We start from the raw sequence: 15,250 nt of genomic DNA on the forward strand, positions 1-15,250 counted from the left end.
AGGTCAAACACACAGACACATACACCAATCAGGCATAACATTATGACCACCTCCTTGTTTCTGCGCTCATTGTCCATTTCATCAGCTCCACTTACTATATAGCTCTGTCTGATCCACTCGTACCTCCGCAACACACTAACACACCACCACCATGTCAGTGTTACTGCAGTGCTGAGAATGATCCACCACCCAAATAGCACCTGCTCTGTGAGGGTCCATGGGGGTCCTGACCACTGAAGAACAGGGTAAAAGGGGGCTAACAAAGTATGCAGAGAAACAGATGGACTACTGTCTGTAATTGTAGAATGACAAAGTGCACCTATATAGTAAGTGAAGCTGATAAAATGGACAATGAGCATAGAAACAAGGATTTGGTCATAATGTTATGCCTGCTTGGTGTACATTCACACACGTCTAATCGTGTCCAGTCGGCCTGACTGCATGTCTTTGGACAGTGGACAGATTACAGTGGCAATACACATTACAAATGTATGTAAAATTAGCAGGTCTTTATTCATTATGTGCAAATTGTATTCATAGACATAGCAGGCAATTATAAACATCCTGTCTCATACATTAACCAGAATTTCTTTAGCTCTTTCCGAACAAGCCAAGGAAGCCCTTCCTTTTTCCTGTAAATAAGACATATAAGTAGCATTAGATTGAAATCCCATTATAATACTGCCTGGAAAACATTGTCATTATGCAACAGACCAAGTGTTGGGACTACATAGAGCAGGGCACAAACTTATACAAGGTAAAATGTAATATGGATATTTTGTGTAGTTAAACAGATTCAGGTAAAACATGATTTTGGTCACTTTCTCTTATTTCCTTACCAACATCCTCTGCAAGTTTTGACAACAATCAGATCTCAAGATTACTGTGTCACAGAATTCAGATCTACCTTATTTTAATCAGCCTTTTTCGTGGCTGTAATATAGAATCAATATAGTACATATTCTTTCATATACATTCAAAACTGTTTTTTAACATAGGGTGTAGGGTTTAATAAAATTGTAAATAAAATATATTTAATTTTATTATGCTGATATTTGCTCTACTTTGTGGTGAAAAATAAAATTGCAATCTTTTTTTTCACTAATCATAAATATTTTGATGAATGTACCTTTATGTATTTAGGTAGGAAAACTTCTCTGTTTCAGACAACAAAGAACTATTGAACTAATTGTGTTTCATGTGTTTCAAGAAGCCCCTCTGTTTTTACACATAGTTAGTTGCAACATTTGCACTCCTACCACTTTTGGCTGAATTGTTCACTAACAGTACGTGCTGGAGACCTTGTGGTGTTTCCAACACTGAAGCTTTTTTGTTTTTATTTGTAGCAGAGATGTATTGGAAAGCTTGTATAAAAAAATTATGCTTGTTATGTTTTGCCCTGCTCTCCCTAAACAAATTGTATATATGAACAGTTTTTAAACCTCCAAAATTTGAGCATGTGGGTGCCAAATGTTTTGTTTTTACCATTCTGCTCAGTCATACTCACCTTCTTTGTCCAGCACTGTATACATGGCCTCCATGCCCGACAGCACATGGTCATAGACGTGGCAATGCAGGAGCCAGATGCCCGGGTACTGAGGTCGCATAACGACTGTCTGGAATGTGCCCGGGAATAGATCAAATACATCTGCACGGTGGACGCCACTTTGCTAGAGTTAGACAGGGAGACAGATCGATATAGAGGGTGTGAATACACCTTGGTTATTGCTTTGTGTGTATATGTGTGTGCATGCATTGTGAGTGTGTGTGATTTCTGTTTATCCACACCCAGCTATGAGATCACTATTATTACTATATTAGCCAGAAGAGGATTATTACTGAAGATGTATGTTAACAGCTAATGAACAGTGTATGTGTTGTATTAGAATACTTTTATTTTACCTTGTAGTCAAAGCTGTGTCCATGGAAATGTGCTGTATGTAGGTCTATTTCACGTCCCATTCCCATCAGATACCAGTAAACCTTATCTCCCACCTGCATGTTCAGCCCAGGAAGGTTTCCATAGAGCAGGCCATTTATTCCTGTAATGCATAAGCAGATGGTGGTCATCATTTTACCACCATCATTACTGTTGTTTTTATAACTAGCTACACTGTGTCCCTGGTAATTGGCATAAACAAACTTTTTTTTTCTAAACCGCTTATCCTTCTGGGTCGCAGGGGGAGCTGGAGCCTATCCCAGCAGTCATTAGGCAAGAAACACACTAAACAGGTCGCCAATACATCGCAGGGCAGATAGACATATACACTCACATCTAGGGGCAATTTACCATGTCCAATTGGCCTAACTGCACATCTTTGGACTGTGGAAGGAAACGGAGGAAACCCACACAGACATGGGGAAAACATGCAAAATCCACACAGAAAGGACCCTAGGTTGTACAGCTGGGAATCGAACCCAGGCTCTTTTTGCTGTGAAGCAACAGCACTACCCACTGTGCCACCGTGCTGCCCGTAAATAAACAAGCAAATAAATATCCAATGCTAACCCATTTCTTCTCCAAAAAAGAATGAGATCACCAGGGGGTGGATGGAAAATAGACAGTATAATTAGTTTGTGATGAAAACAGAACAACAATATAATAATAATCAAAAAACATAATCATAACAATTGAAAATTTGTTCTCTACTCACCATGCATTTTATTGCTTTCAATAAAGTCCGCGTCCTCTTTTAAGTTGCTGGGAGGGTTTTTAACATGTGTTTTGATATTGTCATCCAGGTACCAGGACTCATTTTCATCAAACACCATAAACAGCAACGCAAACTCCTCAATCTCTTTCTTTAGCCCCAACTTCCTCAGCAGGCTCTTCCGACAGATGACCAGTGGACCGATCAATCCACTGTACAAATCCTGAAATAAAAAGACACACATTGATTCTAAATATTATTGTACAAAGGTCTGCATTAGCCTTATTTTAGTTCAAAGTAATTATTAAATTGTTCCCTTGTAGGTGGTCCTATGGGCCCGTATTGTGTTATTACCCTGCCAAATGGATCTAGTTTACGTTGCGCTTTCTGAAATCAAAGGGTTATATATCCTACCTTGTTAGCATCTACTGTTGAATAGTAGGCTCCAACACTGCATTCCTCCTGTTCTTCTGTTGGTCCAGCAGTCTTGGGAATGTACCAGGTGTATGTTTGAGTTTGTCCTTTAGAAAACAATACACATATTTATATTAAGCTTTTAGCTTTTGTTCTGTAACTTTTTTCATCTCTCATTTATATCTAAAAATGCATCAGTCAGATGTTACGCAACTCTGAAACCCTGCAGGAAAGCACCAGAAGCAGAATTCACTTTAAAAGAAAAACTGCAGAAGAACCTACTGATACCTGGGGGTGTTGGGATGACTTGAGGAATCTCTGTTTTTATTCCATGTGCATGTATAGAGTATGGCCTCTTAGCCATGTTTTTAAACACTATCTTTACTTTCTCTCCCACATTTCCATGGATCATGGGCCCTGAGAAGTCAAATTAATTGAGAAAATAAATATACTTTCTCCACATTATAATGTAGACATTCTTAGATATTGTATTGTTAGATATTTACCCATAATTCCTAAGTGTTCCATATCAGCAGGCCTTTCTTTTGGCTTGGTGAAGGTGTCGTCAGTGTACTCCCTGTACAAGACCTTCTTGTACTTGGAGCCAATAAATTTGCCCTCCTTTTTAAGAAATGGGTTGCCTGGACTGCAGACAATGAACAGTAGTTTTTCACTCGTATGTTAATGATTCTATTACATATGCTTAATGTGCTAGAAATACTCTGGACAGAATTTTCGAGGATAGCTGTGAGCTTCTCCTTAAGGCACTTAGTACTGCAGCCAGCAGCAATATTATAAGGCCACAGCTACTACAACATACAATTGTGGTCACTAATCTCCCCCCTAGAGATCTACCTTCCTGTGGAATTCACTGTCCAGCCCATATCTAACACACCTGATCCAGGTGGACAGGATAGGTGATTTGGACAAAATGTGTTCAATTACAGTTGCAAGCGAACTCTTCAGAAAGGTAGATCTCCAGGAGGTGGGCTGGTGACCTTTGACACACATCATCTGAGAGCAAGTAGTCATAGCCATGTAGCTATACAGCCATGGTTATGTTTTAGCATTTATGTTTATGTTTTAGCACTTTTGTCTTTAGCACTAACCCAGCACTAAACTTAACCCCTACCACATTTTAAAGCAGGATGAATGAATAGAAATATCCTCTGAAACCAGCAAAACACTCTGCAACTTTACCTATCTTTAAGGCCATGAAACATCTTCTCTTCCCAGGTGCGAGTGGGAGAGTAGTCCCAGTCCATCTCTACAGCAGCAATGTAATATTTCTTCTGGTGCAGCATCATCTCTGACTGCCTGCTCCAGATACTGCACTTCTCCACCGTGTAGTTTGCACTCATTCCTGCATGGCTGTCATCAGCAGTCTTGCATGTTATTTGAAACTGTCCTGTAGTGACCAGACAGGCCAAGAGAAGAAAAACATATTTGAGTGAAGAGCAGAAAATCATATTTGAGTGAAGAGCAGAAAATAATGGAACAGGAGGAGTACCCATGCTGTCTGGTTCCATGATGACAGTGTGCGAGACGTGAGGGAACACGGTGATGGTGTCTTTACGGGTTCCCCTATAGAGGAACCTGTTTCCTTGGAAGTAAATGCCATGGATGTCTCCTTCTGAACCCAAACCAGACAGATGCCAGGAAACTTTGTGTCCCTTGCACATTGTCAGTCCTTGGAGATTTCCATACATGTATCCATTGATTGCTAAAGATACAATACATTTTTAGAGGAGTTTTTATTAGTGAAGAGTGCTTTTTTGTAAACCAAGATATTTAAAACTTTTTAAGTACTTACAGTGCATTTTATTTGATAGCTCAAAGTCTTCATCATCTTTTTTCACTGATTTAGGTTTCTTTGCGTATCTGCTAATATTCTCATCCAAATACCAGCTCAAGTTCTCATCAAAAACTGTAGCAATCAAGTGGAATTCTTTGTCAACATTCTTCTGCAATGTGACCAGTGAGGAATGGTTAAAAGTCCAAAAGTAAGCAAGCACATTATGTAACTCTATTGATCTGTGTCTCAGTAAGTACTTTGCACTTACTTGTTTGCCTGCCTTGAGAGTTTTGGGTTTACAGATTATAAGAGGTCCAACCAGTCCAGAGTGGGTGTCTCGAATTGGGTCCACAGCAGAGTAGTACAGGTAGGTGAGGCAGTCAGGATCCCTTTCAGTCGGGCCTCCACCCTTAGGCACCACCCACTCATATTTATAGGTACTGTCAGGACGAACTAAGGCAGCAGGAAGGGGCTCAATTACTCCTAAAAAATGCAAGAAGAATAAAACTTATGTTACAAATGTACAAAATATGTACTGTATGATTGTATACGTATCATTGTGCACCACAGAGAAATACGAAAAGCAATAAAACTGCAGCCTTTGTAACTTGGATAATTTTCAGTGAAAAGACAAAAGCTGATCTTAGATCAGTACAGTTAACTGGGGTGGTCATTATACAGTAAAGCTCAAGACTTTCTCAAACTGAACCAATAGCTGATGGATCAGCATCAAAGCATCATAAGCAAACCATGGGTTACACTAAAAAGGAAGTTTCCCCTTTTATGGATTTGGATTTGTCCTGATAGAACAGAAGACAAAAGACAGTTTTGTGAAAGTAAGCCAAGCGTACTACAAAACACTACATGAAGGCTTACAGTTACATAAACCTTGTGTTTCTCAACACCTTCCAGAGTAAATGGCAGTGCTGTACTTACTTGCTTCTTTTTTGAGTTCTCTGAGCTTTTTGGCAGTGTATGATTCTGCAGGAACAAAAAACAGATGATACAGTGTTACAGTTACAGTGAGGACATATTCTTGTGAGTTTACACAAAAATGACTCTCAATTTCTTTTCTACTTACCTTCTAAGACATTATGGTAGAGTGTGCCATCCATCTCAATGCTGTACTGCACACCATGAGCCTGAATACTGTAAGGCCGGCTTGCTTTATTCCTAAATGTGACCTTTATGGTATCCTCTTCCTCTGCTCTGATAATTGGTCCTATGAGAGAAACCAGAGAACACTTTACTGATCCCAAAACTCTTGTGGCTGTATTGTCTCACGCAGGTTAAAGTTGGTTTTGTGCACTTTTGATGGAGTATCAAGGAGTATGTAGAGTCCAGCAAAACAGCTCTCAGCATTTTTTTTTGATGTGAAGCACATCATGGAACTGGCTTGTAACACACTCAAAATAATTGTTCACATTTTTCAAATATGAGGTGCTTTTCCTATAAAAATCCCTGTAGTTGCACACAAGCCATAGTAAAGTTTGAGAAATCAGATTAGACGTGTCAGAAAGACTATACCCAGAATGCCAAGATGCTGTTCCTCAGGCGTTCTCTCCTTGCGCTTGGTGAAGGTGTCATCTGTGTATTCTACATACTGGACCTTCTTGTATTTCCCTCCAATGCGGTCATCGCGATTATCAAAGAAAGTGTCTGCCATACTGTGGATCAACAATTGGTTATACAGAGCCCAATGAATTGCACAATTGGTTGGATGCCAAGCAGAATTAGCTGTAGAAATCTTCACCTGTCATCCTCTAGTTTGATGCCAGTGTACTGGTTAATCTGTGTAGGCCCATAGTCCCAGATGACCTCTTCAGCTGCTATGTAGTACTGCCTGACCTCACCGAATGGTCTGGGTTTATGAACATTGGGGAAACACTTCTTGATCTCAAAAAATGCTTGCATACCCGCTGAAGTGGGAGTAAACATAACTAAGTCAGTGCTGATTTATAATGGTATTCAATAAGTACTTTTCCTAGTAAAATAATTATCACTGTAGGACAGCATATTGAAAATGCTTTGTATATTTGAGTTACTTAAGATTAAATGTGTCTTAACGTATTTCTGTAACCCTGAACACTTCTCTGAGTGGTGAGGTGCTGTCCTGCCTTACCTTCCAGGTGATCATTGACCTGGCAGCTCAGCAGCCACTGGCCAGGGTTGTCTGCTTCCATCTCTACATTGACAAAGGTTGCTGGGAACAGGCTGACCGTGTCTGTGTGATGCCGCCTGTTGGTCAGGATCTGACCGTGGAAGAACGCAGAGTGGATGTCCACCTCATTTCCAATCCCAAACAAATGCCAGTGAATCTTATTGCCCATGCACATGCTCAGGTCCGGCAGGTTGCCAAAGACATAACCATTAATAGCTGCAAAATAGTGATTGGACAAAGACAGAGCTAGAAGTTAAGCCCTGACCCTTGTCATAGAAAGCTATCCTGAAGTGATTTGAGGTAACTTTGAACAGTTTACAGAGTTATGTTCTGCTTACAGTGCATTTTATTGCTCTCCACAAAGTCCTCATCATCCTTCTTGACTTTGGTAGGTGCAGTGCAGAATGTCTTGATATTGTCATCAAGGTACCAGCTGAGGTTTTCATCAGAAACAGTAAACATGAGGGTATACAGGTAGTCACCTGATTTATCCCCATGCACGTCCAGAGTACCTGAGGAATAACGCAGTAGATGTGTACATTTATTTGAATGTTTTGCTGGCAAATGTATGGATTAGGTATTGAATGGTTTGGTTTTGTAAGATTTGCCTAGGTATATGCTTAATTTATGGATCCCGACAGCAATTTGTTCTTAGTTTCCAAAATAGCGACTGAGGCTTTCCTTCTTACCTAAGGAACATACCTTATTTATTAGACTTTTAAGACTTTTAAGTTTAAAAAAAATTTAAAAGTATACCTTTTTTACAGATGATGAGTGGCCCAACAAGTCCAGAGGCCATATCTTTTGGGGCATTGACATGAGAGTGGTACACTCGGGTCAAGCAGCTAGGATCATCTTTGCCAGGAGCATGAGAGGGGGCCAGAGGCCATATGTAGCTGTATGTCTTCCCAGGAGCCACAGAATCATCCTGCTTCTCCGATGTCTCAGACATGTCTGGATACAATGCCCCTGAAAAGAAATAGAGTGTATGGTGGCACATATTGAATTTATTTTACAATGATCTATAATTCTTGTATACAAATCCTTTCACACATTTCGCAGGTCAGGGTCAAACAAAGAGGCATGGTTTTGTAATGTATTACATAGAGTAGGAACAGTAGGTGGCCATATAGTAATATGTGTTTAATATACAAATGCAATATGCATTGGGCCCCTAAGCCAATACCTTCACTGGACTTATTGTAACTCATCCCATGTGGATGAATGGAGTATGCACGTGTGGCCATATTCTTTAAATGCACAACCACTATGTCATCTTCCTCTGCGCTGATGAGAGGCCCCAGGAAGCCCAGCCATTTTGGTTTTTCTATCTCCTGCCTGAAGGTGGCATCTGTGTACTGCTGGTAAACTGCTTTCTTATACACATGACCAATCCTCTGTTCCCCCTTCTCCAAAAATGTCCTTGCATGCCTGAAGCACATTAGAAATTGAAATTGAAATACTTATAAATTAAATATAAGAAAATAAACGTATTAATATTATTAACATTATGCAGAATGATCCTTTTTATATACAATAAATAAAAGGCAAACATAATACAAGCATGCAAATTGTAGCCTTACATATTGTCAGTTTGTAACTGTAATGTTAGCCTTAAGTTTCACTATATCATAACGTGGCTATATATTTTGCCATTTCGTGTTTGAAAAGTTCATATAATAGAAAACTATAAACTCACTCATCTTCCTTCAATGTCTTGTTTTGAATGAGGTTCATGCCACTAGGTGCATAATCCCATCGAACCTCTTTAATAGCTATAAAATATTCCCTTGTGATACAGGACACAGTTCCAACACTGCACAAAAATCCAATTAGATTCCACCATAGCCTCCCCATCTTGTTCTTCTGAAATGTGGATGTCAGAGTTTCTAACTGTTTGGTTCATTCCTTTTAAAGGTAAAATGGGGAGCCATGCCAACCAATAGCAGAAGGATGTTCAAAGGTATCAGGACAGTTGACTAATGTATTCCTCTGTTCCACATGACTTGAAACAGTACACCTGACAAACTCCTGACTTTTGGCACATGCAATGCTATCTTAAAAGAAAAAGTATTTAGGTTGAGTTAACACTTATCACTGCCACTGGAACAAAACATGGATTAGTTTGCTCGACTTGGACCTTGGACTTCTAGCTGATACATCTATGATCTGTCTACTGTGCTGCAATCATATGTCTATATGCATACATTTGTACTAAGGACTGCGTTCAATTTCCATTTACTCTGTTTCTTTTTCTCCAATTTAGGATTATATAATGTGCTTATTTGTGGGGTTTTTTTTACAAGTTTTTTTTCATCTTCTCTCGAGTCAGTATTATTTGACTTGACTCATTAATCCAGTTTGTCCTTTCTTAATAACACTCTTTAATAAAAATATTATTTCAAAGATTTGAACTGATCGCAGCCCTGCCAATAACATTCTGCTCAGGTAAAACAGCACATCAGTCTAAACTTTTTAAAATATCAGAGCATTTGGGTTTTTTTTTTTTAGTTTATGGGCTCCAACTAGTTTATTCTTTGTTGTCTTCGGTCTGACCTTAATGAATGTATGTCTAGATTTTCTTCCCAAGTTGCACAGATTTGGAATTTCCAGCCCATGTGAATTACGCAAACTTGAAAAAAAACGCTTGAGAGCACCGTTCCAAATTCAATAGAGTTACGGATAATAGTCTAACAACATTACGTGTTACAAAGCTCAAATTGTGGTGACAAAACCACAAATAGATTTTTTTAAATAACCAAAAAATCAATTGTAATTGTAACTACAAAACATTGACAGAATCCATTAACTGTTAGCAAACTCCATGGAAAATACATGGACAAGGTAAGTCACTTTAAGAAAAAGTCTTGTTTCTATAATATTTAGTCTAATTCTAAAGTTTTGGTCCATGACTACAAGTGTTTGTTTAGCTGGAACAACTTGTCCATTACTGAATAACGAATAGCTGTCTAGTGACTTTGCAAGAGCAGCATTCAGAAATATAAGCCCTTATTAAAGAGGCATCAGTACAGGCTCCTGCAGCTCTAGGTGGACTAATCAGGTTCTTCCAATAAAGCCATATAATCTCAGCATTATGGTGTACCTCATTCACACTCGGCTGCACTGTTGTTCCACAAAACATTATACAAAAATTGAGTTAATATCTAAATTGTAACACATTTATTCATTTTAAGCCAGCACAAACATTATAAAAATAATACAAATTTTCCTAAATATAGAAAATAACATTCTGACGTGACTGTCTTTGTCTATTTCACTTAAAGATTAAAAAATAAGTTACAATGCCATTTTCTCAAAATGAAGACACTTATACAAAACAAACATACTTCATAAAAAATACATTTGTCTTTAACAAAATACATGTTACAGTCTGGATAGTGTACAACAAAAACTGGCAAAACACATTTGAAACAGTTTCTTTCTGGACAAAAATTGAATTCTTGTGATTTACCCCACCCTATGGTTACAGTGTCTCAATGAGGAGGACTCAATCAATAGTATGTAATTTTACAAACTCTTGTCTTATGTAATGGCGTCATCAGCCTTTGGTCTGACTGAAAGAGAGTGGGAATCTGATACTGGACTTGATTGTTTGAAAATGATATTAGACTGATGAATAGAAGCAGACTTCTTCCAGCTGGGCTTACACAGTTCCTCAAGCCCATACTACACTGAACTAGAAAGTCCCCAATAAACACTGCCAAATTCAAACGTTGCCTGTGATTACTGGAGGGTTCTAGATTGTCACAGTGTAGTGTGTCTGTTCTGTTTCTAAATGTTCTGAAAGTCAGTAGTCCAACATTAGAATTTTGGTGTTTGTTGGGGAGTACTGCATGGATACACCTTGTATCTTCAAGCGTTCAGGCTATATTCCTGCTTATAGCAGCAGGGCCTGCACACAGCATTGACTAGTCCACTGACGATTTGGACGACACAGATGAGGAACTCCAGGGTGCTGAGGCCTAGCAAGATGGAGAGCAATGTCACGTTCCACTCCACAATGTGAACAGGCTGTATGCACTCAGACCAGCTTTCTCTCGCAAACAGGTATCTAAAGAGAACAAATGCAGAGGATACAGGAAGGTTTTAAACAGATACATTGAAGCCCATTTTTAATGCAAACCCTAGTCCTATTATTCAGTTGTTAATCCAAACACTAGTTAATCCAAAGAATTATTTGCTATCTTAATGAATTATTCAGTAACCACTATGAAATTAACATGTGCGTTATGTGGTTATGAGAGTAAGAAACTCTTAGAAGTTAGGGTCACATAAGGGCTCTTATAGTTTAAGGGGATACAAGCATTTAAATTAATACTATCTTTGCAGCAACATTTTGAAAAAGTACTTAATGCTTTCTTGGAGCCTCTTTACACTAGTTAAGGGACTTGAATAAGAGCAGTTGATAAATACCATAAATGAAAATGTAAACGTAAACTGTAATGAATAAGAAGTATAATAAGAACCTGTACTGATTACATACTTTGGCCCATCACTCTCAAAGGGAGATCTCCATCCCAACGAGGTGAAGCAAAATGGCCCATTTAGCAAGGCGACAGCTGAGATGAAGAAGCAGTATCCAGAGCCAACCAGTCCAATGAGAGCAGCCAGCACAGAGCCACACATCTACATAATTACCAGCAAAGCACACAATCAAGGCAAGACACTGCTGAGCCAACAGACTACATGGATGGTCACTTAAAGTTTATCCCACCGTGGTCAGAACTTACTGGAGAATTCTCAGATAACAGGATGTGTGTATGACGTCTGGACTAACTGACACTGCAACATAACAGTAGACAGTGGACTCCTCCCTATGGACAGATATAGTACTCACCGCACAGCTCTCAGTTCCACAGGAGTTGGCGCACTTCCCCATGCACAAAAAAGTAATGGCAGGTATGAACATCTGCAGAGAGAGAGAGAGAGAGAGTCAGGGAGTCATTGAAAACTGAACAACATAGTATCAGAGAATATTTTCAAGGATATTTTCCTTTGCTCAGATTTCATCACTGGCCCCAAAAGGCAAGCCTTCTCACTGTGCAATCTGTGAAGACAAGGTCTCCATTGTCCAACTTTATTTTGAGCTTTTCAGTACCATTCATCACATTCTTAATCTGCATTCAAAGCAGCCTTGAGTAATTATGACTAGATTAGGCTTCATATAGTTACGTTTTGACAAAAAAACAAATTCCATCAGAGTTATTCAAGCATTCTCTTTTGGTTTGTTTGTTTGTTTGTCTGTTTTCCAGTGTGTTGTTAATTCAGAGTAACTTAACTCAAGTTCATAATGTAAAATAACCTGACATACAAGTCCCCAGTCACGAAGGTTTGTTACAACATGAGCTAAATTAGTAATTAGAAATGACTTAGAAATTAGAAAGAGTAACATAGCAAGACCTTCCACTGAAAAAGTGATGTGTAATTATAATAATAAATAAAATAATACAATATCTAAGATCAACATAATTATACATGTTGATATGTTTTGTTCATGTACACAATTTTTTTCAGAGTATCGTTTCTACTATATGCTATACTTCACGTCACAACTCTTTACAATCACCTCAGTAAGCTTAATGGCTTTTAAAAGGTTTCACTCTTATTTCTTCATCAGCAAAATGAAAACACCAGGAATAATACTTACAGCTATACCTCCACCTCCGATTCCCATGAAGAACCACACATACTTGGTCAAATGGTTATCCTTCACAAAATCCATCTGTCCATCTGGGAAAAAGAGCAGCACATTGGCCACTATGCAGCAGGTGGCCAGTGGGATGAGGGCGAAGCCCAGAGACCGGGCAAACCCCAAAGAACACATCTTTCCAAAAGCAGGGAGAGGAGAACTGAGGGAAAAGCCAATAACTCCCACACTCGGGCAAGCAGCTGCAGCTGTAATCCAGGAAGGAAACTGAGGGAGGCTGAAGAGAAGTGTAAGCTTTTTAAGAGACCCTCCCCCTCCATCCCATGCACCCACACATCCCCACAAACTGCTGAGGACTGCTGTAAGGGATATGATGCAATGTCTTCCATTTTGGGCAGTATGACTTGTAGTGCAGGGAAAGCAGTGAGAGCAGCCAGGATGACTTACTACATACCCCAACAGGGTAAGGGAAGGAAGCCATCAGATAGAGAACGTCACAAACTCTCTGAGGCTTGGGGGTAAGGGTCCTGAGCTTGTCTTTTACGGTCCAAAATTACTTAAATATAGTATAATCTTAAATATAATCTCTTTCCAATAACATAAATTGTAAGTCAAGAACGTTTCTTTCTTCTCCTGTAAAGTTGCCATGTCAGAGATAGGTTTTTTGTTATGACAGTGATAATATGTCTAACACAATTGGTAGTCCATCAGATATTTTTCCAACAGTTTCCTCACAGACATTAGTCGCTGGTTTATCTCACGGATTCTTTTTCTTTTTGACCTGAGTGACCTTGTTAATCTCACTGGCACACAAGTACTTTTTGTATCTTAATTCCACTACACAGTGTGGCCCAGAAGAGAATAGGCTCTATTGTTTCCCTTCCAGGTTTCTTCCACAAGTTCTTAGGGCTTCAGCATTGCCTTTAGTTTGCTCATTAAGGACACGGGCATGGATTTCTGTAATGTCTGTTGAAGTGATATATAAATAAAACTGAACTGAACTGAATGATAATGGTCCTTAGACAGTTCATTATTGTGACTATAGATGGCATCAGCTTCTTGCATAAAGTCAAGTGCACACCTATACACCTGTTCTAAAGCCATTAACAGCCACAGACAGATTCATAGCATGAGCACAGCTCAATAAAATGCCACTTACTTACTAAATATTTTTGGACAAAATGGTTGTTTGGCTGTCATCTTAACTCTAGAATCAGATCCAGTTTGACAGCATTAGTGTATTTGTCAACAACCCCTGATTCTAGATCTGCCTTAATCTGAAAAAAACATCAAAAAACAGATGTAAATCTTATAGCCTTGCTGGACAAACAGGTGAGAATGCTGAAGAATTGAGTGTACAGGTCTCAACCACTTGTGTGATCTGGGATTAACCTTTGGTATAATCTGGCATTATGAAGAAAGCAGTGGTTTGTAACGAGTGAGTAGCGCAATTACTGACTGCCTTATGTAACAGAGCGTTTTCTCCCCAGTGGAAAATACACTCAACTATTCTTACATTTGCTGCCCGGTGGGTCTGAGGGGATTTAAGAAACAAAACCACACTTGTGCCCTGAGAAATATCTAGTGTGAAAATAAAAACAAAACACAATGTAGAGCAATATTCAACCATTCTGTAGATCTGAGATTCATGTAGAACAAACACATATTCTTGGAGAAATGCCCAAAAATGTACAAAATGCCTCTGCTCTAAAAATGTTCTGGGGGAAAAAAACAGCACAAATCAAATTATATCACACAGGTTATGTTTTAGCCACCTTTCGATGGATTAAAAAGAAATTTCCAGTTGTGTGCTCAGGAGAGGTCAAAACTTAAAGACCAAAGGAAGTTTCAAATTTCAAATATATACATAACTGACATAAATAATTCAGAAATTAATTTAATTATTACATTAAATTAAATGAAATTAAATTAAAGGTAATACATTGACAAATATATATATATATATACACAATTCATGATGAGAGCAAATGACCTAGGATTACATTAAATAGTAAAATAAAATAAAATAAACATTGACATTCTACACACCAAAGACCAAAACTTGTATCTAACAAACTGTACTACAATAATCAATCTGTTATCTGTGGTTTATGGTGTGTCTGGGGTGTGACTTTATATCTAAAAATAAGGCCAGATACCACACCAGGTTTTAACTGTCCAGTTGCCTCATCTAATTGCCAGTATGTTGCTTGTTTGAGCTCATGCTAGGAAATTTTGTCAGGATAATGAAGAAGAGAACTCTCATTGAGCAGCAGGATTCCTCTTGAAAAGCTCGGATGTGACACTAATTTTCCACTATTATAAGTCATGTAAGGGGTGGCATTTCCCACAGCATAACTCACACGGCGACCACATCCCCCACACCCCTTCACACACACAAACACATACAAACACACAGTCCTCCACCACGGATTTCCCTCCTTGAAAATGGTGAGCAAATTCCAATGCGCTGATATACAGCAAGTCCACTGAGACAATGACAATAGAAAAAAGGTTCATGACACGCTGAGATAAAATGTTAGAAATGCATGAATGCAAAC

The 15,250-nt window shown here is 38.8% G+C and overlaps 2 protein-coding genes across 2 annotated transcripts; both read right to left on the reverse strand.

Moving 5' to 3' along the window:
* Positions 1–492: 492 nt before the first annotated feature.
* Positions 493–8,960, reverse strand: LOC118818623 (ceruloplasmin). Its single transcript, XM_036585887.1, has 20 exons — positions 8,721–8,960; positions 8,208–8,452; positions 7,778–7,990; positions 7,360–7,533; positions 6,983–7,237; positions 6,614–6,779; positions 6,388–6,527; positions 5,942–6,082; positions 5,797–5,841; positions 5,129–5,343; positions 4,879–5,029; positions 4,576–4,788; positions 4,266–4,473; positions 3,572–3,711; positions 3,354–3,482; positions 3,066–3,172; positions 2,655–2,874; positions 1,903–2,042; positions 1,508–1,670; positions 493–632 (listed from the first exon to the last, which is right to left on the reverse strand). The coding sequence occupies exons 1-20, from the start codon at positions 8,876–8,878 to the stop codon at positions 592–594; spliced, it is 3,264 nt and encodes a 1,087-aa protein (XP_036441780.1). The 5' UTR covers positions 8,879–8,960; the 3' UTR covers positions 493–591.
* A 1,218-nt stretch (positions 8,961–10,178) lies between these two features.
* On the reverse strand, positions 10,179–13,414 carry tm4sf18 (transmembrane 4 L six family member 18). Its single transcript, XM_036587292.1, has 4 exons — positions 12,690–13,414; positions 11,880–11,951; positions 11,526–11,668; positions 10,179–11,093 (listed from the first exon to the last, which is right to left on the reverse strand). Exons 1-4 carry the CDS (start codon positions 12,864–12,866, stop codon positions 10,895–10,897), a joined length of 591 nt encoding a protein of 196 aa, XP_036443185.1. The 5' UTR covers positions 12,867–13,414; the 3' UTR covers positions 10,179–10,894.
* Between the last annotated feature and the right edge of the window lie 1,836 nt (positions 13,415–15,250).

Source organism: Colossoma macropomum, unplaced genomic scaffold (genome assembly GCF_904425465.1).
Source record: "Colossoma macropomum unplaced genomic scaffold, Colossoma_macropomum, whole genome shotgun sequence".
NCBI lineage: Eukaryota > Metazoa > Chordata > Actinopteri > Characiformes > Serrasalmidae > Colossoma > Colossoma macropomum.

Coding starts and splice junctions, on each gene's coding strand:
- tm4sf18 (XM_036587292.1), bottom strand. CDS start 12,866: ATGTGTTCTTTGGGGTTTGCCCGGTCTCTGGGCTTCGCCCTCATCCCA. Junction 11,669..11,879: donor GTGGAACTGAGAGCTGTGCG/GTGAGTACTATA, acceptor GTAATTATGTAG/ATGTGTGGCTCTGTGCTGGC. Junction 11,094..11,525: donor TTTGAGAGTGATGGGCCAAA/GTATGTAATCAG, acceptor TGTTCTCTTTAG/ATACCTGTTTGCGAGAGAAA.
- LOC118818623 (XM_036585887.1), bottom strand. CDS start 8,878: ATGGGGAGGCTATGGTGGAATCTAATTGGATTTTTGTGCAGTGTTGGA. Junction 3,712..4,265: donor TTTCATGGCCTTAAAGATAG/GTAAAGTTGCAG, acceptor CATTGTCTGCAG/TCCAGGCAACCCATTTCTTA. Junction 2,875..3,065: donor CAACAGTAGATGCTAACAAG/GTAGGATATATA, acceptor TTTTTATTTCAG/GATTTGTACAGTGGATTGAT.